This window comes from Citrus clementina, unplaced genomic scaffold, assembly GCF_000493195.1.
Source record: "Citrus clementina cultivar Clemenules unplaced genomic scaffold, Citrus_clementina_v1.0 scaffold_8, whole genome shotgun sequence".
NCBI classification, from domain to species: Eukaryota; Viridiplantae; Streptophyta; class Magnoliopsida; order Sapindales; family Rutaceae; genus Citrus; species Citrus x clementina.
This window is the reverse complement of record NW_006262022.1, coordinates 24,541,477-24,565,440: the sequence shown is the minus strand read 5'-3', so window position 1 is coordinate 24,565,440 and position 23,964 is coordinate 24,541,477. Positions and strand designations below refer to the sequence as shown.

At 34.8% G+C, this 23,964-nt stretch overlaps 3 protein-coding genes across 7 annotated transcripts; 1 reads left to right on the top strand and 2 right to left on the bottom strand.

The window, feature by feature from the left end:
• The first annotated feature begins 4,650 nt into the window (after window positions 1-4,650).
• LOC18034523 (asparagine synthetase [glutamine-hydrolyzing] 1) lies at window positions 4,651-8,328 on the top strand. Its single transcript, XM_006425031.2, has 13 exons — window positions 4,651-4,926; window positions 5,337-5,475; window positions 5,567-5,662; window positions 5,767-5,908; window positions 6,015-6,205; window positions 6,333-6,494; window positions 6,596-6,676; window positions 6,787-7,008; window positions 7,117-7,251; window positions 7,354-7,434; window positions 7,521-7,607; window positions 7,718-7,825; window positions 7,910-8,328. Exons 1-13 carry the CDS (start codon window positions 4,847-4,849, stop codon window positions 8,153-8,155), a joined length of 1,770 nt encoding a protein of 589 aa, XP_006425094.1. The 5' UTR covers window positions 4,651-4,846; the 3' UTR covers window positions 8,156-8,328.
• A 103-nt stretch (window positions 8,329-8,431) lies between these two features.
• Window positions 8,432-12,100, bottom strand: LOC18033595 (protein PMR5). Its single transcript, XM_006425029.2, has 5 exons — window positions 11,175-12,100; window positions 10,901-11,072; window positions 10,244-10,422; window positions 9,911-10,069; window positions 8,432-9,001 (listed from the first exon to the last, which is right to left on the bottom strand). Exons 1-5 carry the CDS (start codon window positions 11,501-11,503, stop codon window positions 8,668-8,670), a joined length of 1,173 nt encoding a protein of 390 aa, XP_006425092.1. The 5' UTR covers window positions 11,504-12,100; the 3' UTR covers window positions 8,432-8,667.
• Window positions 12,101-12,825: 725 nt separating this feature from the next.
• LOC18035094 lies at window positions 12,826-21,082 on the bottom strand. 5 transcript variants are annotated; one of them, XM_024179431.1, is made up of 12 exons: window positions 20,920-21,082; window positions 17,943-20,444; window positions 17,661-17,790; window positions 17,478-17,566; window positions 16,458-16,690; window positions 15,843-15,929; window positions 15,611-15,710; window positions 14,878-15,079; window positions 14,648-14,807; window positions 13,860-13,917; window positions 13,563-13,776; window positions 12,826-13,054 (listed from the first exon to the last, which is right to left on the bottom strand). In XM_024179431.1, the coding sequence occupies exons 1-11, from the start codon at window positions 21,004-21,006 to the stop codon at window positions 13,576-13,578; spliced, it is 3,849 nt and encodes a 1,282-aa protein (XP_024035199.1). In that variant the 5' UTR covers window positions 21,007-21,082; the 3' UTR covers window positions 12,826-13,054; window positions 13,563-13,575. The 5 variants fall into 5 exon arrangements, 4 of the variants coding, with proteins under 4 accessions (XP_024035199.1, XP_024035201.1, XP_024035200.1 ...); XM_024179433.1 differs by lacking the exon at window positions 12,826-13,054 and adding an exon at window positions 13,079-13,091; XM_024179432.1 differs by lacking the exon at window positions 12,826-13,054 and adding an exon at window positions 13,230-13,453.
• Between the last annotated feature and the right edge of the window lie 2,882 nt (window positions 21,083-23,964).

Sequence of the window (23,964 nt, the reverse complement as noted above, 5' to 3'; positions counted from 1 at the left end):
TGTATACCCTTAAATTATCACTTGTATCATTTGAAATGATCAAATTACCCTTCTGACGTCATCATACTTAAACGGCAACTAACGGTTTGGTGGTCAGCTGATACATTTTGTCAACTTAGGGTGGACGATTGATACACCATTAAAGTGTTGTAGTATTTTTAATAATGGAGTAAACTAATGGTATACAAATGATAATTTCCCAATTATATAACTCAAGTGTGATCTCACTACTGAGACAAGTTCAGTTATGCCCTATCATATTTGTGCCACCATTTTTGTTATTACACTTAATAATAGAATTACAATAACCATTGTAACCCTAGTTTAACGTAAGCTTGGGATTTTTCTTTTTGATGTTGCGTGCTTTTGTCTTTTTAAATCCTTTTCAACATTTATTTAACTCAAAAGAATACGCTAACATCATTAAGTTGGTCGTGTTTGAATTAACATTTAATATATAACGCAACTACTAGTTAATAACATACATGCTTTACAATTTTATGTGTATATTTGTACAAGTCACCCAACAAACGAAGAGCCACATCACATGCACTCCCAGCTGCGCTAGTCAACAAATATCATCTTGGATTTTGGAATCCAATCGTATATTCTAGTTGAGTGTTGTTCTCTGTGGCCTCTCCCATCGCAATTATGCAAAAAAGCAACGAGAAAATGGACAACTTGATCGATTCCCATCAATCATTCGCTTGAAAAGATTAATTAATTCAACAACATGCAATTATTCTGAGCACAAAAGCTCACCTGCCTTCTCCATCATCGGAGGTAAAAGTAAAACGAACAACTTGGTACATTCAAGTTGACATAAACGTTAAAATACATATATAGGAATGAATGAAGTAGATTCCTCTTTACACTAGAGTACCTACTGTAAAGGTCGAAACAAATAATATTTTCTTAAGAGTAAAATAAATTATCTTTGTCATAAAGAGCTGGTAATTGTTACTACCCTCCTAGCAACTTGATCAAGTTTACTTTATTTTATTTTATTTTTAAGCCAGCTAAAAGTTCTACATGTTTTAACATTAAATAACAAAAATAACAATGGAATATTCTAAGTTATTTTTAATTTAAAAGGGCAAAATACTCGTTTAATCCTCATATTTTGAGTCAAGTACCCGTTGGTCATTATATTATGAAAATAGCTCAACACACTTTATCTTTTTGTTAAACGTGTGACATTCTTGCCTCTATTTCTCTTTATTTCTATAATAATACTTTTGCCACAATATTCTTGGTGACATTAATAGAAAGAAGAAAATGTTAATTTATCAAACTAACACTAAAAGCAAAATAAAAACTAAAGTAATTTTTTTATTATCATTATTTTACTTTTAGAGTTCATTTGGTGACTTCATTTTTTTATAAATAATTATTAACAAGATAGCAAAGTATTAGCATAACTTTACGTTGGTTGCTATTAATTTATTTATAAATAATTATTGTTGTAAGGTTATGAAAAATGCTAAATCTTTTAGATTGATAATTATTGTTTAATTTACTAATTAATTTTTTTATGGATAAATTAATTAATGTTCTCAAGATTGTAGCATGGTTATTATTATTGTCGTGGGAAAGAAAAAATAAGGACGAAAGTGTTACATATTTAAGAATAAGAATGTCTTGAAGTATTTTTTAAAGTATGAGAACTAAATAAATACTTTCCTCAAAATATAAGTGACAGCTGAGAATTGATGCTAACCCTTAAAAACTAGTGGGGACTTTATATATATATCCTATAGGAAAGCTATGTATGCCCTTTAAAAGTCGCAAGGGTTTCGAAGCATGAATAATATTTTTGTTCTTATTCTTCAAAAACTTGAGTAATTTGCTCGTAATCATGAACAATTCCTTATCTTGACCTAAACGACTTACCAAAAGTCATTGAGGAAAAAAAAATGAATCAAGAGTTAATTATTGTTGATGCACAAGAGCTTTAAATACCCTCTAAAGGTCACGAATTAAATTTATAATCTAACAGTCACATTAATTACTTTTCTATCTATATGCGCTAATTTTTGTTGTTAATATATAAAGTATGATTCAATGTTTTACAATACTATAAAGAGTTTTGTAAATATAGAAAGAGTAATTCTCTAATGAAGATATCATTTTTTTAACACAGTAGGTATGTAATATAAAAAATGATAATTTTTTATGCACTAATAGATTAAAAAATATAGTTGCTAATATATTGAAATATGTTATTTTTTATATTCCAGTGGTATCGAATGAGGATGTCATCACTAGAAAATTACTATATATACAATCATTCTCAAGTATCTAAATGTTTGCATCTTATAAAATATTGCAGATTTGATGTATACACTATACGGTGTATTATTTAATTGAACAAAAAAAATGATAAAAACACTAATATGCCATATGATATATACAACAAATTCACACTTGAAGGATGAGAACATCCATACTATTGAAAATTCCCTCACTTTAATATAGTAAAAGAAAATATAAAAGACTAAAAAACATATATTTCAATACACTGCATTAAAGTTTTTGTTTTTCTTATTTTTAACTTGTCGTGTATCACTTATAGAAAAATTACTCTACATACACACTTAAGTTATTAAAATAATGAGCTAAAAGACAATAAAAACATATACTTCAATATACTATAAAATAAAATATTTTGCATTAAGGTGTATGTTATGTTTGTCTTTTAATTTATCTTTTACTTTAATAACTCAAAGTATCTTTTATTATCTACTTACTCTCTCTCTCTCTCTCTCTCTATATATATATAACATGTTTTCCCTGTATTTAGCTTTTTAATAGACATGACACATGATGGAAGAATTGTTTAATTTTTATAAGCAAACTCAGCCTTAAACAAACAGTGAAAACCTTTTCATTGAGGGAAAAGGTAACCTTCGTTACTTAGATAATCCATGGAATAATGAAAGTTTCTTTGATATTAAAAATTTCAAAAGGAAAATGGAATGATTTAAGTCTTAAAAAGAGTATTACCTCTCTAAGTACATATATTAAATTATTTTACACATGCATTTGTTTACACATACATTAGATATGCTCATATATTTGTTAATATGTATGTGGTGTGCGTGTTTGTGTATATACATATAAGTAGTAAATCATAAGATTGAGAAAAGATAAATTTTGTTTGAAAAGCAATTAGCTCTTTGTTTTTTTTTTTTAAGAAACATTTCAAGTGGAAGAAGAAAACATTGCTTGAACAATTTTATTAATACCATTGTATAGACTTTTTTTCTTGTTCTTTTTTAATGCGGATACGTTATAATTAGAAGTGTTTTTTTTTTTTTTTAATGTGGATATGTTCCAATTAGAAGTGTATTTCTAATAAGAAAAAGTTTAAAATTATCTTAGATCATTTTTATTATGATTTTGTCATAATCTTATCATTAATTATGTTGGGAATAAGATCTATCCTATCCAAATATAAGAGAGAAATGTTCATCTCTACCATTATCAAGAGAAATGAAAGTCACAATCCCTATGCGACTCAAGCTGGGGCATGAGCAAAGGGGTCGTTTTTTGGACAGTACTAAAAACACTTTCGAATACACAGTAAGTAGTATCCTTTAATTGACCGAGTTATATACTTGAAATTTACTCACGATATTTTGTATGTTTTAAGTCTTTGTAATTGTCCTACATATATTTAAATGAAAATTCTATGTCATGACAATCAACGTTGCATGGCCAAGAAAGTAGAAACTGGACCATCAACCGACGATACATTTCATGTGCAGAGACTGTGAACGCATCGTAATCGTACTGAAAGCCCCAATTTTCTTGTTCAAAATTTTTCAATTACATATCTAACTACTTAATAATATTTTTATGTAAGATCACTGAAGTATATCAACAACAAAAAAAAATTCTTAAATAACTATCCAACAAAAACAAATGGATCAACCAGTATGCTGGGTTAGAAAAGGAAAAAGGAAAATCAAAATCAAAAGGCTAGGTGCGCACATTCATCAAAGCTCCAAAATCGATAGGTATTGGTCAATTTTTGGCTTGAGACTTATCCAATCCTATCTCAATTGTAATTGACGTGTGATCTGGCCTCAATTAGAACACTACCAATATATGCCATTGTTTTGGGAGATATTATATTATATTATCGGACTCAATCAGAAAGGTATTTAAAAATCAATTTGTAAAGATGAAATAGAGAGACAGTTTTTGGATTTAACTGAAAGAATTAAGCAATCAACGGCTTGTTCTAAGCAAACGATGGAGCAGACTTTGCTTGCTCCGTTAACGTTTTTGTCACCGTCACAGACGAAAAATTTATTTTGTCAATGGACCGAAGAGAACGGCGGGGACCCAATTCAAATGGAAAACTTAAAGACATCCTGGTAAAAGGACACGTGGATGGTTCAACAGGCGCAGTACGATAATAAATGAGGAGGGAAAAGTCGTTGCTGACTCAGCAGTGAACGGATAAACTTCAACTTGCAGAATTGGATATTTCGACAGCAAACCATGTGTGACCACGTGTCGCACTCCTGTAGAAGAAGGCGAAGCGTGTGACGCAACGACGCCGTTTGTAAAGCGACGGGTGGGCCCCCACACAATGGTCATGCAATTTGGCTATAAATACGTGGCTCGAACATGCAGTTTTATTCACTGCTTATACTTCTCTGTTTATACGTGTTGCTTCTTCCTTCCAATTCTCCGCCACCCTCTCTGATCCTTTCTTTTTTTGCCCTTTCCTTTTCTTTTGGATAATATTTATAATTAAGTACTTTTCTTTTTTTCCTTATCATCCAGAATCCCTGTTGTTTAATTTTCACTTTTGCCATCAAACTGACCAAAAATGTGTGGCATACTTGCTGTTCTCGGTTGCTCTGATGACTCTCAGGCCAAAAGGGTCCGAGTTCTTGAGCTCTCTCGCAGGCAATTTCCTCCTCCTCTTTTACATTTAATATCATTTGAATTATGTTTATATAGGCGTGTATGTGTATTACTCATACACTGTAATTAATGTTTTTTTTTTTCCTTTTTCATTTCTTGTATATTAAATGTGAAAGAGGATTAAGCATCATCACTTGATTAATCAACTTTTGGTTCTGACCATACCGAGAGATGTATGGATATGGGACCCAAGATTTGTCACTTCTTTGGAGAAAATGTTATATTCTGGCATAGTACTCTTCTGTAAATGTATGGGTCGCCCCATATAGAATTATGTGGGGGGGACCTCCAAGTATGTGTCATGTTTATTCATTGGATGCTTAAGATGTTATTATACTTGTAGAAGCTGACGTTGATGTGATAGAATTCTTAATTTTGTAAAACACTTGCAGATTGAAGCATCGCGGTCCGGACTGGAGTGGACTGTATCAGCATGGAGACTTTTATTTGGCTCATCAACGGCTGGCTATCATTGATCCTGCTTCTGGTGATCAACCTCTCTACAATGAAGACAAGAAGATTGTTGTCACCGTATGGGCCAATAAATGAATTTAATTGAGACTAGGATTTTTATCATTTTTGTAAATATGATTGATGGGTGACACCATGTTTTGAAAACCAGGTGAATGGAGAAATTTACAATCATGAAGCTCTCAGGGATCGTTTGACTAATCATAAGTTCCGAACTGGCAGTGATTGTGATGTTATTGCCCATCTGGTGAGTCTCTTAATTATGTTTGATGTCTAGTTACCATTGGTGTAGCCCAAAAAAATTTAAATCAAATTATATATAACTTGTTTGATGATCTCTTTTGATTTCAGTATGAGGAGTATGGGGAAAATTTTGTGGACATGTTGGATGGGATGTTTTCATTTGTGCTTTTGGATACCCGCGACAATAGCTTCATTGTTGCCCGTGATGCCATTGGAATCACCTCTCTGTACATAGGCTGGGGTCTAGATGGTATCTAAAAAAATCTATTTTTATTTCTCTGTTTTTCAATTTTCCTTGCATATGAATTGATTTTTTTTTAATGGGGGATAACTTACCGTGTTCTGTATGTATTTAGGATCTATTTGGATATCATCCGAACTCAAAGGTTTGAATGATGACTGTGAGCATTTCGAGGCCTTTCCTCCCGGTCACTTGTACTCGAGCAAATCAGGAGGACTAAAGAGATGGTATAATCCTACTTGGTATTCTGAGGCTATTCCATCAACTCCATATGATCCGCTTGTTCTTAGACAGGCATTTGAAAATGTAAGATTGATGAAGTCTATACCCAGTTGGACAATAAACTATCTTTATATGTCTTTTCAAATTAACATGCCTTGGAAGCAATGAAATTATGTTAATACAACTTACGTCGCAAGTTTGATACATGCAGGCTGTAATCAAAAGGCTTATGACTGATGTGCCCTTTGGAGTCTTGCTATCTGGGGGCCTTGATTCATCATTAGTTGCATCTATCACTGCACGCCACTTGGCCGGCACAAAGGCTGCCCGGCAATGGGGAACGCAACTTCATTCCTTCTGTGTTGGGCTTGAGGTTTGTTATAAATTCTTGATTGTGATGACAGATTATAGTACAACTTCAGAATTCGGATGTTTCAATTTAGTTGTTAATCTGGTTACTCCATCTTCTGGCAGGGTTCCCCTGATTTGAAGTATGCAAAGGAAGTTGCAGACTATTTGGGTACTGTTCATCATGAGTTTCACTTCACAGTTCAGGTACTTAAAGACAATTTTCTGTTTAGTTGAGAACAGTGTTCTGACTCGAGTATTTTACACCTTTTTCTATAAATGTTAACGAAAATTCGTTTTTCTTTGGCATGCGGCAGGATGGAATTGATGCTATTGAAGAAGTTATTTACCATGTTGAAACATATGATGTGACAACCATCAGGGCAAGTACCCCTATGTTTCTTATGTCACGGAAGATTAAATCTCTAGGAGTGAAGATGGTGATATCTGGTGAGGGATCTGATGAGATTTTTGGTGGCTATTTGTACTTCCACAAGGCACCCAATAAGGAAGAATTCCACCGCGAAACATGTCACAAGGTAATAGATGTTACATGGCTTACCGTTCATACATATGTACAGGACTTTTGATGTATAGATGTAAAAGAGTATTGAATTATTGATTCTGTTTCTGATACTTGTGTACAGATAAAGGCTCTCCACCAGTATGATTGCTTGAGAGCTAACAAATCAACATCTGCTTGGGGTCTAGAAGCACGAGTCCCCTTCCTTGACAAAGATTTTATTAATGTAGCAATGGCCATTGATCCTGAGTGGAAGATGGTACTGTTAACTTGAGATCTTTTTGTGCTTGCTTCTTTCATATGTCAGTTGTCAGTCAAGACTTGCAGAATATCATTCTTAATCTTTATAAAATGAATTTAGATTAATCCTCAAGAAGGACGTATCGAGAAGTGGATCCTTAGGAAGGCCTTCGATGATGAGGAGCGACCCTATCTGCCAAAGGTGAACCACCTGCCGCCTTTTGTACCCATAGATCACATTGATTGTTGTACATCAAATTAACATCTACTGTTTGATTTTTCCTGCAGCATGTTCTGTACAGACAGAAGGAACAATTCAGTGATGGTGTTGGCTATAGTTGGATTGATGGCCTCAAAGCACATGCTGAACAACATGTACATATTCCCTCCTATGCTGACTTTTCTATTTTCATTTCTCAATTCTGCTTTTATTGGCCGTAACAAACAGATATGTTTAATATGGTTCATATGATTTTTACTTATAGGTGACTGATAAAATGGTGCAAAATGCTCAATACATCTTCCCACACAACACACCTTTGACTAAAGAAGCCTACTACTACAGAATGATTTTCGAGAGGTTCTTTCCACAGGTGATTCATTTGAACTTAATGTAATGATCTTTCATCTCTTCAAGAACTAATCAGATGTGCTGTTTCAACTATCTTGTTGTACAGAATTCAGCCAGGCTAACTGTCCCAGGAGGTGCGAGTGTAGCATGCAGCACGGCTAAAGCTGTCGAATGGGATGCTGAGTGGGCAAATAATCTTGATCCTTCTGGGAGGGCTGCACTGGGAGTTCATCTATCAGCTTATGAAAAGCAGGTAGCTGCTTCAAATGCTGTTAAGGCACCACCAAAGGTCATCGATAACATACCACGAATGATGGAAGCTGCTGCTCCAGGGCTTGCAATCACTAGCTAGTGTCTGTGGAATCCCCCAAGAGTGGGTGAACTTAAGACAGAAAAATATATCATCTATGGATCTTTTATATGTTCTGCTGTATTGTAATTTCATTTTTGGCAATGTGTACAAGTTAGAAAACATTGCAAATGGTTGTTTATATGTATGTGATCTTCATAATTATCTTGTACTTCTATCCCAGTTCATGCTTTCGATGTGTGTATCCTTCTCCACACCCCCCCCCCCCCCCCCGCCTCCAAAAACAAAAACCCCCAAGCAAAAAAAGTGTCCCTGCTTGAAATGAAAATTTCCTCCCTTGTTTTCATAACTTTATCATTCAAATGTATTGCAATTACTAGAAAGAACAACCAGAAGAAACAGGTGAAGCAGTTCTTACGTTACAAGAGAGAATAGAAATTAACAATTGCAGATACTAAAAAGAGAAGTGCAATCCTGCCACTTTCTCACAAGATATACAATTTAAATTAGTGATGAATTATATAGAATAAGGGAAAAGACATTATACTCGAACTTTAGTAGAACAAAGCAGTATATAACAGTTGGTTCCAAGTATCAGGCAATCCAGGAAGGCACCAGTGGCTACAATCAGCAGACCTATCGGGGTTTGCCTTTTGCTTCGGGTTCAGATCTCCACTGTAAATTGAAGGGTGCCCATCTTTCCTTAGCTCTGAAAGCATAGTTATATCCAACAAATATGCAGGGCTGTGCATGTCTCTGATCACTGCATCCACCACCCTCATTTGGTCAGGATATGCCCCCGGATACGTCGTTCCGCTCATTGGTGCCGTCTCTCCGTAACAATTCTTTGCTGTGCTTGATGTTGATCCAGCACTCCATTCACTTGGGCTGCCAATGTCATTCAAGAACATTGTTGAATCAGTCATAATGCTAGGCAGCCTAAGTGTTTGTTTTGTTTAAGTTCAAAAGCAAAGCAACTGCGGTATTTAGTAAACACCATTTTTATTTTTATTTGATAACTGAAGTTTATTTACCCATGGTGACAACAAGTGTGATTAAAAGTCACGGTACTTCAAACCTAAACATACCAAAAAATCTAGTACCAAATTTTCAACTATGTACATTAATGTGGCTCCATAATTCTCAGAGGATATATGGAACAGATACAATCCGATTCTATAAGAGACTGGGGAAGTGGTCCACAGCAATTTTGCAGTTGGGCTCAACAGACCCCAAGTTAGTCTCTGCTGGATATTGCATATGTTTAAAGCTATTACCACAAACATGAATATAATTTTTTTTATTAAAAAAGAAAGTTTTAAATGCCACCGACAGAAATTGTGATTGGAAATGGTAAGAGGCTGTTTCACTATAGGCGTGAGCTGGTGCTACAGCAAGTGAACACTGATGTGTGACTTCTGATTAAGCTGTATCCCTTAAAAAATTTTCTGTCCCATATTCATGACATGCAATTTTATACATATTTTGATTCATACAGGTTAGGTTTTGTGTTACATCTGTTGGACTTTTGCTTTTAAGATTTGAATATTAGTGCATTAGATGCAATAAAGAAGCTTAGCAAGTAGTAGCTTCCCCTATATATTTTTTATATATTCAATTTGGACGAACCTGAGAGCTGGGGCCCTTATTTGTCTCTAAGCACAGCTAGGAATGGACCGAATTTTTAGTGCTTGGAGCTACTTGCTTTCCAAGCCAAGACACAATAATTTAGCCTAGGTTTTCACCCTCCACAAACGCAATTATTTGAGAGTGAGAAGAGAGGGTAAACGACTTTACTTGTAATGTGTCGGAGATATTGACTGGAAAAAAACTCTTGTTTTGCTCCTGTCAATATTATTGTCAACCCAATTGGCCCATGTTCTCAGCCCTTTCTCCAAAGCAACCAATCTATCCATGTCTTGGTAATATGTTCCCATTGACTCCATGTAATCCCACCTGCACATCAACAAAATCAATTATGATGCATGCATCCACATATGATAATTTTTATATTTCTAAAGGGGCCGTTCTTATTCTTGAAGGGTATGTCAAAGTATGTGGTAACTTAATTTATTAACTTATTATGATAATGAGTTTACTAGGAAAAAGACAAAATGTGCATGCGCATACCCTTGGAGAGATCCTTCGTGGCTCCACCAATGGCCAGTGTTAAAAGAGAGCACATCTGCATTCAGCCAGGACTTGCCATTCCCAGAAATGTCCTCTAATTTTAGTACCCTTTTTCCATGTACTACATCTATGTCCACTAAATACGGAGCTCTGTAAAATGATACTGAAATTCCATAATCCTGCATCGATTATCAATTTATCATAATAATAAGTCCATGAAAAGAAGAGAAAGTTAAAAAGGAAATAACACATATGATTGCATTTTTGACCTTTTGAAGCCTACAAGAAATGAGACTAATGACCTGCAGTTGGCATCAATTTGCCGAAGCCAAATCTTTTCAAACAAATTTTCTTTTCATTCATTGGGCAAACTAGTAAGCAACCAAAAAAAAAGTAAAAAAGCTTTTGCATGGAATCCACACAAAATTGTAGTTTCAGTTTACAGATTTGCAAATTGTAGGAGAATGTGTACATTGCAGCATTGTTTAGCACATGGCTTTCACCCTCACCTTCTCTTGAACAAATCTGAAATTTTTTTGAGCTAAGGCCTAATTTGTGTTCATTTGGCAGAAAACAGAGTTGCAGTGTGGGTGTTTGTATATGTATGTATGTATGTATGTATATAGATATACATATACATACCAATCGTAGACTTACCAAGAACTTGAAAGTGGAGAGAGGATCTCCTCTCGTCATGTGTGTCCTAGTTCTTGGTGCTACAGCATGAATCATGCAAATCAACGACTCCCATTGATTTAACCCCAAGGAGTCACCGACAAACATCACAGTCTTCCCTTTCATCTTCACCAAAAACTCCAGCCCATTGAACCTAATTAAGCACACAATCCAAAGCACCACAACACTTAAGCTTATAGAAGCAAAAACTTGAACATGTAGCATCTTTTTTTCTTTTTCTCTTTGTTTGGTTTACCTGGGGAGCTGGCAATTGAGAGGCTGCCATCTGTATTTGAGATAATCAGAATCAGGGCGACCGTTCATTTGGCAGTTGAATTCAGAATCAATAATGGGACATTCAGGTGATTGGTACATGGGATATGTGTCATCACGAACCCAAGTGCCTACAAACAATGCACAAGTGCTTTGGTTTGCTTGCAACATTGGCCTTCTATGATGATTATGATTGTTGTGATGGTTCCTCAAGCCCATTATCACAGCTGATGAAACCGTATGGGGCTTCACTAAAACTAGACACAGGATTGTTAAAAATGAACCGAGAAGTTTTAAAAAAAGCACCGCCATTGCAGATAGAAATTAAGAAGCTAAAAGCAGAAGCTGTGAAAATGCAGAAGAAGAAAGAGTGAATGAGAGGGAAGTTGCATCAGTTTATGACTTTACGTGCAGTATATATAATAAAACTGGAAATGGATTTTTTTTTGGTGGGGGGGGGGGGGGTGTGGCGGTGGTGGCAGGTTCTCCTGTGCATGTGAAGTTAGTGAAGTGGATTAGGACATTGTGAGGCTCAGACAGTTGCCTAATTGTAATGGCGAGAACAACTAGTATAGATCCCAGTTTTTGACTCCAAATGAATGCTTAATGTCCAAAAGCAAAGAAAGCAGGGGATTAAAGAGAGAGGGCAGTTGGTTTCATGTCATGGGACCAAGATAGGGGAGGGAGGGCCATTGAATCATAAGTTCACAAAACTGCAAGTTGGAAGCTGAAACGTGGCCCTGTTGGGAGCTTTGGTAGGCGCCTCAAAGTGGGATTCCTGTCTCGCTTATATTGTTAATCTAAAAGAGAAGAATACTTGCTTACTGCTCGCAAGCAGTTTTTGGCTTGCCTATCAAAGACTCAAATTTTTTTGAAAGCATATGTTCTTTGCTTTCCTTCATTCGTCAAGTTTGGAACATTATTATGCATTAATCGAGTTTAAAAAACAAGAAAAGAAAAGAGTACAGTATTTCTTCTCAATTAATCACTTGACCCAAAAAGCAAAACTGCGAAATTTAAGAAACTGTATATGACAAGTGATGGGGATATGAATCATATGATTGTACATGCGATTTCCAACTTTATGACAAAAAGTTCAAAAAATTCAACCGCTTAGTTTATGCAAGCAAGCACAAAATAAATGAAATCTAACCACATCATGTGATCACTGATTAACTTTATCTTGTGGGTACATTTTACATAACCCAATATTTCTTGTGTTTCAAAATAAATCTTCCTTCAATCACCACACAATTATTTAGTGGAAAAAGATTCTCTTCTTATCTGAACTCTCATGAATTTTTAAAGATCTTATACCACGTGTTTTTAAGTGGTAGTGTATGAATAGAATTTAACTTCTTTATCTTCTTTATTTATTAACTATCAATCATCACATATATTTTTACTCAAGAGGATATCAGATCAGGATTCTCTCCTGATCCTTATTTAGCTCACAACTTTCTAGAGCTTGAAATCCAATTTAGTTCTTATTTAAGTATTATTAAGAGCATTAGTTACAATTGAGACCCATTCCGATATCAGAGCATTGCCTGAGACATTACCGAACAAACAACACTGCATTGTCAAGATATCCGAGAAATTATTGTAACAAAAGTTTTAAGTATGGAGGGATTATCCAATATCCATGTTGCATAATAAACCCTAAGTCCCGCGTTTATAAAGGAAGAGGTAAAATGGGTCCTCAGTGAGGAACAAGTGATATGGGGAGCCAACGAAGCGTTAATCTGTGGGCATTTTATCCAATCAGCCTATCTGATACAACTGCTACCCGCTCAATTGTCTGCATTGAATTTGAATGGTCTGTTTTCTTCTTGCTCTGCTTTGGTCTAGAATTTTATAAAACTAGAATAAATGGTAGATGATAAATTAGATATCTTCCCTTAAAGAAAAAAGAAGAAGGATAAATCAGATAACGTTGTGTGACAGTACTGCACATCATAACATGTGACATTCCGTTGTAATGCTATTAATTGAACATGCAACTCTTGGAACAAAGAGTTAAAAGAATTATTGGCCTGAATTTTATCAAAAGACAAACGTCCTCAAGGGAGGACTCAATATCATCATAAAAAATGGTAACTTTTACTATGATCCCAAACCCGTGGCCACTCTACACTCCATTTCTGGTTATCTGTGCAACAAAATGAAACTCAAAATGGCCTAAATGAATATGCTGAACAAATAAACTATACATAAAGAGTGTGACCCGACTTTGAGAAACTCTTCGGTTGCATGGAAATTCTGCAGGAGAAAAACTGAATGTCTTTATCAGGCAAAAATTTTATGTCCTATTATTGGGTCTAAACAACTACTTTTGATTGATCTTCTAGGTTCATATCATCTTTGGTACCTTATCTTCCTTATCACAGTGGCCGCTTATTTAGTCTGGAAAGAGGAACAAAGACTCGGTTCCCACTGGCTGAGATTTTTCTCCGCTTGTAGCAATTGGCAACATCGCTCCCTCTACTCATGCATATCTTGTTAAAATCAGCATCCACAACTGAGCACTCTGGAGTGATTTTAGTTTGTTGAGGCTTGCTTCTAGGACAGGTTGGCCATTTCACCTATGGTGAAGAAACATATCAAATCTTGTTTGTCAAGGGATTTGGCGGAAAATTGAAAAAGACAAAACACACATTTTCATTACCATGACAATCGGATGAACCGAGCTTTCGTTACCAGTAACGTAATTCTTCATCGCAACACTGGCAAAAACCATGATGATCAATAAAGTTATCCATCTCCATATACAGAAATTCTGAGCAGGAAGAAAGAAAAGTTTGCTAATTTTGAACAAGAAATGCAGTATAAAGCACGCTCCAATAAACAGGAGAAAGTTAATTCTATCTTATCAAATAGATGCAAGTCCAAATATAAAAAAACTTTGACACGATAATGGAATTCCATCTTGATCTTGGGGCAAAACTCAAAGAAATATGCGGAGGAATACATATGTAATAAAAATTTGTCTATTACGAAAGAATTCCATGTTTCCGCCAATGCTTTTTCGGTCTATTTCTATGACCCTGTGTAGAGTTGGCAATTTGAACTGGTTCCATAATATTTACACTGGATTTTTCTCCACCTTAATGACAAACAAACTCTCAGTGTAAAAATACAAAGGTTAACAAGAAAGATTCATAAAACCAGTAGTAAGGCATTTTAGCTACACTAAAATACAAAAAGAAAACTTGGTTGTGTCAGTTGGATACATTATTGGTGAATCTTAAATAAATTTAAGACCATAGCCCTGCATCAAGCTCCAATAAGCGGCTTGATTCCCCGTGAAGCTTCTAATAAGGGTTTTTTGAAAAATAGAAATACAACTCATGATGGTAAGTAGTGGCATAGTAATAACCTTTAAAAGACTACAACTAAATAATCCTTGATATGCTTTTCCATTATCTTATTAGATGAAGAGAAAGAGAGACATACTCAGCTAGCCTTTGTTCAATAGTCTCACTCTCTTCAGTTTGCTCTGCTTGGGATACTTCAGAGACAGTACTGGACCCAGCAAGATCAATGTTATCACCATTTTCACATACATTACTTTCAAGTCCAGGTTGAGATCCTCTAAATTGCCATGTAAGAAAATCTGTACAAGGAAGGATGGTGATATTTTAATTACTTCCCTTCATGTTGTACTGCCAGGACACCAAACATACCTCTTGAGATCTTCAATTCTGCTGAAGGTTGTAAAAGTTTCAGGCACATAGTAGTATCTGGGAAATTCAGAAAAGTATAATCAACAAGTTGTACTCTTTCAGAAGCCGTCATCCTTTTAAAGCCAAAAGAAGTTGTCCATGTCTTTAACACAGTAGGAATGGCGGGCAAAATCAGCTTCTCGACTCCTAATTCCATGAGCCTCTGAAGAAAAATCCAAACAAGACAGCAAGAATATGGCAAGAATGAGTCAATCTATTAAAAGGGAACAAACAAAAACATTCTTGCCTGCTTCACTTAGGAACCATAACTATACCCACCCACACCACAAGGGCTGTTTCAGAAGAAAACAACTCAGACAATGACAATACTAATGCATGAATTCCATTCACTATGAGACAATTATTGAATTTCAATAGCTCTTTTGCTCGTCGCATGTTCATGTTGGGTATCTATCATGAATAGTAATTTGACCACACTTGATTCGCATTAATATGAATCATGATAAAATTACTTGAACATAAGATATCAGTGGAACACAAAAGTCTTAAGACCCATGAACACAGCTTCCACACCATTGCTAAATATTTGGGTCTTGACCTTCAAAATGGTTTATTACGCTCAGTTTGAAGGCAAAAGCAAACATATCTAATGCTGTGTACATCAACAAATAAAGCATGCTTAAAAAAACAACAAAAAAGTTTCTGGCACACACATGCAACAGAAAAGATTTACCTTTTCAAGCTCATTCATCAAAATGCGACACATTCCTAGCCGACGATACTGGAACCTTGTACCAACAAGGGGTATTTCTGCTGCTTTTTCTCCAAAGATCCTTCAACAGGCAAATGATGTTTTAGATTATTTAGATTACCATTATTTGACGTAGCCCAATTGCCAAAAAAAATAAATAAACAAATAATTTTATGTAATCCCCTGTACGGTTTCCAGATTCTAAGAAGTCTACCTGACAGTTGCAACAGTTACCAACTCCTCGTTTCTCTCCAAAAGAACTGTGTAGAACCCTTGGAAGTTCAAACGGTTAAGCAGTGACCTGAAAGTATTTGGATAAGGATTGAGCTTGAACCTGTTAAATCCTGATATCTACAATTAAACAATTAACAGGCCAAGGACCTGAATGCTCATAATTTATGTTTGAATCACTAATAACTATTATTTAGTGAACCACATATGATAAGTTCAATTACAACCTACAATTTAAACCCAATCAAGACGTAAAGCCAAAGGATGCCCAAAATTGCTTATAACTAAACTTGTTCACCAAAAAACCATGACATTCCTTATTCAGCATTTGAAATCATTGAAAGCACCAGTTCTCTTGAGTTAATGAAAATTTCCATTTTCTTTTTACGCATTAACTCTTAGAAACAAAATACGGTATAAGATAGATAAAACTCTCTTAAGGTTAGTTTTGGTGATTTTAGGATCATCAAACACTAGGTGCCAAAAGGGCAGTTAGAGCGAAAAATATTTTAGAGTACTTCAATATACATCGACAAAACTAACAATGTTCAACCCTTATAAATGGAATGTTAAGATAGTGTAAATAAGAATCACTCACCATCTACTAAATAAAACATCTTCAGCAAGATCTCCACTTGAGTAAGGTTCATGAACTGGCTCGAAACACTCGTGCATCACACGATGAGCAATATTCAGCTTACTCAATGTCTGAATATCAGTAGCGTCAAGCTTACAAGTATCATGTTGCGAAAACTTTACCAGTGTCCAAGTTAGATTGGGAACACCTATTGGAATTGGTTTTCCTAGAAGCCTCTGGAGGCCCAAAAATATCTACAAAAGAGGACACAATAGAAGCAACAATTTCAGAATATAAAATCTTATGGGACAAAATAATCAAATGCATTTAATTACGTTCATATGCATTTTACAGAGTTAGCATCAGATACTGGTGCAATGAAAAAACTTTTAACATTTGATATTTAATTCCTAAATTTTGAAGTTAAGTCCTAAATTTTGAAGTCCCATATGTAATACTGGTTGTTAATCCCCAACTGCATACAATTAAACTGACCATCAACAGAAGCTCTCAACAAATGTTTGAAATTTATTATAGGTCTCATAACATTTATTTGGTCAAACCCCAAGTTGGATGATAAAATATTCACTTTGAAACAGAGTGGAAAGTTAATCTATAGACATCTCATACACATAACTTTAGTCCATTGAGAAAATCTTTCCTGTGAAGTAAAAGAAAGCTACACCCATTTTCCACATCAAATTAGTAGCTTCATTCTTAAGATCTGACCACATAAAGCTTCACATGCCAGCAAAAACAGAATCAAAAAAGAGGAGAAAGAATTATTTCCTCATAAAATAATGCAGATATTTTAAAAAGGAAATTACACAAAGTTCATTTAAGATCATCTAATTTCATTTAAAGATTAACCACAGTAATTCTGGGAAAGAACGAAGAAAAAGAAGAGGATAAAAGAACATGCAACTATAAACTGTAGGTAGCGAAAAAGGAACACCTGTTTATAAATTATAATCGACGTAAAAGAAATTTTAATTCTTCTGGAAAAAAAAACAACCAGAAGCAAAGACAAGATTGAAATACCTCTTCACACTTCTTGCTGCAAAACCATTTTTCTTTAGCATGAGTTTTTAACTTATCTGTTGCTCCATTCTGTAGGCACTTTCTGTGATCTATATCATAGAGATGAGGACTGTGTTAGAAGAACCTCATATGTGCATTTTGGTGTACCATAGAAAAAAATAAATAAATAAAAAGTAGACATACATTTAAGCTCGCACTGGTGACAAATGAGAACACTTCCATCCACAACATCTCCGACCTCTTCTCTAGAATTGCTATTTCCACAAATACTGCAGCAACAGGATGGGCAAAACCAGTCTCCATCTGGAACGTCCTGTTGAAGCACAAAAGAGAATTAGTCAAACACCAAGACCCGAAATATTTCAATCACATAACCGTAAGAAATAGTTATGAAGAGGATGAATAAGAATAAGAAGAAAAAGAAAATTTGATAGACTGGAACTGAGAATTAAAAAACTCAGCTACCTCTAAACCAACACAATTTCGATGGAATGAGGATGGGCATCGATCACATAACAGAAGTTCACCGCCAAAGTGACAAACTGAACATTTGTAGTCATTCTCGCCTTGAAGAAGGTTGCCCTTCAACCTATTATGCGGTTCTCCAGTGAAATTTCTTATATTACCATTTTTCAATACTTGCAGCTGGCAATCCAACAGAGATCTTCCATCTTGCAAAAAAATATGGCTAGCTGGGTTGCAGTAAGTACTGCCTGCATGATCTTCAAAGCCACTAAGAGTATATACCTTGCCACAACATTTACACTTGATTCCATCACGAGTTATCCGCCCTTCTGCCTTTGGACGTCGTTTCTTTCTACTGCAGTAAGTTACTTTAGCCCTAGGCAAAATGATATTGTTATCTATCAACCAAGATAACACAGTTCGAGGATTGTGGTTTGGGAAACTAGGAATATCCAACTGCTTCGCTTTTTTTCTTGATCGAAGAACATACATATGGTGAGTATCTTCCATGCCATCTCCTAACTTGATCGGGAGGCCTGTACCATGTGAATTGGCCTGCATCTGAACCAAGCAAGAGGAATTATTTTTCCTCTTCATCTTCAGTTTGATTTTCTTTGGCATACAAGATCCTGGGGATAAATTTTTGGACACAGCATATGATGGTATTACACTTTTGTTGAATCCAATTGCATTTACAGCATAAGATTGTTTCGCACTAGCGAAGTGATCTTCAGCATTGTCACTCGAAATAAGGTTCTCCATAGTTTTACAAGTAGAAGCACTACTTTCAGAACCTTTTACTCCATTTAAACATGCTCTGCAGGCTGACCGAAGTGAAAAATAACTCTTCCCTTCTGGTGAAAAGTGGTACAAATTACGCTTTGCATTTGGTCCAATCTTGTATTTAAATACCCACCCGATAGCAGATAGATGCTGCCTTGCTTTTAGTACCATATCTGATTTTTTAAGGTCGAACTTTCTACTCTCATCTACTCCCACCATGTACCAGTCCACCACAGCTTGAGGGTTATATTCAGGTTTGATAACAAGCAATTCAGTGCTAGGAGAATTCATAGCTGGTGGGCGATAATCAATATCCTGGTCATCCTCTGGCTGCTCAGGACAAGAAGCATCCAAATCATCAGGAGTTGGGATCTTTACTGTGGTTTCTGTTAAATCCAAACAGACCTGGCGAAGAGAATGGTAACACTTCCCATCAGGTGATATGTAACGCTGTCTAAGGGTTCCTTTTTCATCCCTTGTACATTCAAGTTTCCAGTTTTGATGTTTCAAATGCTTCTTAACACTCAATATTAAACTTTCGGTATAATTATTCTTACCAATTTTTGCATATTTGGTAATAGCATCTGGACAAAACTCAGCTCCAGGAACTATGTCTGGACTGGAAGGTAGCCACTTCCAACCTTTTTTCCTGTGTTTTGAACTTCTATACTCCCCAATGATACTTACGGTCTTGCTAATAGAAGATTGTTCACCATTGTGACTGATTACACAAATGACACCAGAGTTTCCCCCTCGAATAGAAGTTAGCACCGGGAAAACCTGGGATACAGATTTATCATTACAAGTTCTATCTGATTCAGTCAAAAGATTCTTATTTGGCCCATCATCCTCTGAAATGGATACTAGTTTATCTTGGTCAAACTTCTCTTGAACAGATTGCAAGCTAGTATAGTTCGGATTCATTTCATTGGAATTCCCCAGGTTCTCAACAGGAACAACAGCAAGAGAATCAGCCGATTCTATTGGAGGATCTTCTGTAACATTAGTTGCAGATCTGTAGAACTCCAATATTGGCTGGACTTCTTGTTCAGAGGACTGTGGAATGCCCGCCGCCACCAGAAAACTATCTACGACAATTTTAATATTATCATAAATCACCTCCCAAATCAACTCATTCCACAATGCTCTCACAGAAGAAGTCCAGTCCTTAAGCTTCTTATAGCCCTTCTTCTCCCTCAAATCATACCAAATTTGCTTCACAGACACAGCAAGGTATGAGTTCCGTTCATGTTCCTCAATCAACTCCAGAAACAACCAGGTACCCCGATGATGCCAAGTCTCTTTGAATTCATCCCAATCCTGAGTGATCCTTAATGAGTCAATTCCAACTGTCATTTCATCTCCCAAATCTGGGAAGAAAATCCTCCTCTCTGCAGAACCATCTTCAAGATCAAAAATCACACCTTCCCACCAAGCCTCATTGTAGTACACATCCACACAGAGTCCAAAAGGAAGGCTGCATTTGCCAAACTTGACTGGAGGTGGCAATGGCCGTATGTGTCCACGACTATGACTCTGAGTTACATCGGCAAAAGTACTGCTGTTTATAATTGACGAAACACACACAATATCGACAAGATTATCATCTCCAGCATCAGTAAGGAGATGATCATATTTAACAGTACGGCAGTCACTGCTACTTGCAATGACTGTTCCTGCGTGCCATGAGCCCAAAAACCCATCTTCATCACTCCTCACCTACAAAATCCCAATTAAACATATTAGGAAATCAAGTGCAAATGTCTATTCAATGAATGGGATTAGAAAAACACAGACTTAAATTTTCACGTGGCAAAATAAACACCATAAACTGTAACACGACTAAGCTAGAACAGAAATTTATTTAAGAAACATGTGTGTTAAATTTTCAAACTTTTTTTATTAAGCCATGCATGAAAGGCAAGTATAATTTATAGCAGCCACCGAAAGAAAGTAATAATAAATTAGGTTAAATCAAAACAAAACAAGAGAAACAATAGAAAGAACCAAAAGGCTGTTAAAAAAAAATTAAAAATCAATCCATGCAAAACAGAGTAACAACACAACGTAGACAAAATCAAACCGACAACAATTTTCGAAATCACAAAACTCAAACACAGACACTAAAATAAACCCACATCAAATATACAAAACGACATTGCATTGATGATTGATGGGGGGCGTTTAGCTTTACCTCCACTCTTTCACCAACAGGAAGTTTCCTTTGACCGCAACGCTTTTTGCGCTTTCGTTTCCTAACAAAGTCTTGCTCGAACGCCATTAAAGAACAAAAATTTGAGTAGTGTGTTACGTTTAGAGATGGCAATTTTTTCGGAACGCCAGGAAACACGAGAGGAAGAAACGAAAAATTCTGACAAATTTGGGAGAATATAAGCAGGTAACATATACTCTCTTCAGATACTTTGGTGGGAAATTATCAATAAGGTACCCATTGTTTTTCGTTTCTCACATTTTCCACATTTCATTTAATTATGACAAATAGGTCCTATGTCCTTCTTGATTACCAAATTCGATTTGCGGGCCACACAATTTGTGGCCACCGGAAAGTAGTTTACGTAAAATTATAATAAAGGGTATTTGGTCCTTTAGTTAAGGATGGGTAAAATCATATTGAGATCAATCTAATTTACTTTTAGATTGAAAAAAAAAAGTTTGAAGTCAATTAAAACTTTAAATTTGGGCTGAAAAAAAGTTAAAGTCAATTTAAATTTTAAATTTGTTTAGATTGAATTCAAATTTTGATGAGTTTTCTTCTTTATAATAACCTGCACAAGTATCATAACACTATAGAAGATGCAATTAACATATAACAATTGTTCCAAACAACTAAACAAAATCATTAGCTTCTATAATTTATATTCTATATGTGATAAACAAAAAAGAAAAAAGCTCTTATGACTACAATAACGATTGTAACAAAATTAACCACAATAACGAACTAACAAATATTGAACTATGAAAAGAAACATTTCAAACTTTGTGGGTTCACCACTATGCATGTGGTGAAGACGTAGCGTCTTCAGACTAAGCTCGCGTGCAACAGGGGGTATTGATGACTTAGACGTAATGATAGGCTTGCTTGTGACTATTGTCATCTGAGATGGTGTAGCTTAATAGTAGGTTTTCACGTAGGGCCGTTGTGTTGGATGTTGCCAACACTCACAGGTGCAGTTAGGCGAATTTATAAAGTTTGAGAGGTTTATTTAATAGAGGATAGTGCAATTGCAATTAGCTTTGTTTTATTGTTTTACTAATTATATCTTCATAATTTTTTTTAAATTTTATTTTATATATGCAATCCAATCAACCCGAGTCAAATATGATATAATTATATAATTATAAAATTTCAATCCAATCATATTTAGAATTCAATTCAAATTCGATACAATCATATTTATTCTAGATTAGATTGATTAGAATTCGATCCAATGACCGGCCCTAAATTGCCAAAATTGAATTGTGGGCCGCAACATTTGTGGCCACTGGAAATAAGTTTCCGTAAAACTAATAAATTATAACGAAAGGTATTTCACTCTCTTTAGATTTTTTAGTAGTCAGGGACCTAATTAAACAGAAATGGATAAACTGTCCTTAGTTGAAAAAAGGTAAAATATTATCGGCCTAGATGATAAAAACCATACTTTGACACCAAGTAAGGAGTAGAGTCAACTTGTACCTCTGAACTGAACGCTTAAACTCTCAATCTCTCGCTATTGAATCTGGACCGTTAATACTTTATGGGCCCCGCAGCACGGATGGCTCAGATTGCTTTTGTTTTCTTCTCTTTTTCTACTTATACTGGCATAGTTTACGAAGGATAAGTTCTGTTACAAAAATTAATTTAAAATTTAGCTTTCGTGGAGAGTTGGATCGAATGCTGCCGCATCCATCCTAGGGCGTGTATTGGACATGAATCAACCAATCATTTGAGGAAATAGTGATGTTGTAAAATTGAAAATTTTCTACACATAAAAGCAGATCGAAAATGGAAAATTGAAATTTTTCTATATCTCGATTGGTAATTTGTCTTCAATTAAGTCAACGGTCACACATTAATAAATTATTAGTATCTATCTTAATTATTACTAAATTTTTTTAATTTTCATTCAGTGTATATAACACTTTACACGCTAATGTGGTTGAACATTTGTCTAATTATCTATCTCTTGATCATGATGATTAGTTGATTTAAAATTTGTTCCGATTTGAAGCAATGAGAAATTATATTCTAAAATTATCTCTTTTGAAAATAAATAAAAATTTCAAATTTTAGATGAGGGAATTTGTGCTCTCTCATATATATATATATATATAGTTTCCTGGAATTCTTTTGTTTTTCATTTACTTTCCACTGTTTCGGTTTTGGTTCATTCCCATGACATGTGAAATAATGAAAATTGCACGTATATTAAACGTTTATATCTTTATTTTTCTAATTTCGTGAATGCAAAACATGAAAAGCATTTCTATTCATTGCAAAGATTTTTGAATTTGTTTCGTAAAGCATTTTTTTCCCCTTTTCGTAAAAAAATTCCCTCCCAAATCTCATGAATATAAAAACATGAAACATTTCAAATGTTTGGGTATAAAATTTTTGTATCAATTAAGTAATTGTGAGCATTCCAAATTTTGTCGTGAAATTTTTCCATCTAAAAAACTGTGTTTGATATTATAATAAATGCAATTCATACTTTGTTTTTTTACCCATAGTTTTTAATGATGGTGGAAATTGGGATATTACAAAAATATTGAAGGGTAAGTGGTATATTATAATTTCAATAAAAGAGAAAGTGGCAATCTCGGGTTTGAAAACACTTTATTAATCTTAACTCGTGTCTATTATTGAAATGTTATGATTTTTAAGTCACAATTATTGTGGATAAAAATTAAAATTATAAAACAAAAATTGATAATATGTAATAATTATGATTTTTAAATAATAATTTTGACCTCCTAATCTTTCCCTATTAACTTGAAACTTTTCAATATTTAATTATTACCCATTGCTTATCATTTGTGACAAAAAAAAAAAAACGATACAATATAATTTAATAAGGTTATTTATATGCAAGACAAAAATGATTAAGGAAACTAGATAATTTAATAAGGTTATTTATATGCAAGACAAAAATGATTAAGGAAACTAGATAAACTTTCCATTCCTTTTTTTTTTCTTTTTCTTTTTTTAAGTCAACCGAACCGAACTATTAATCATAAG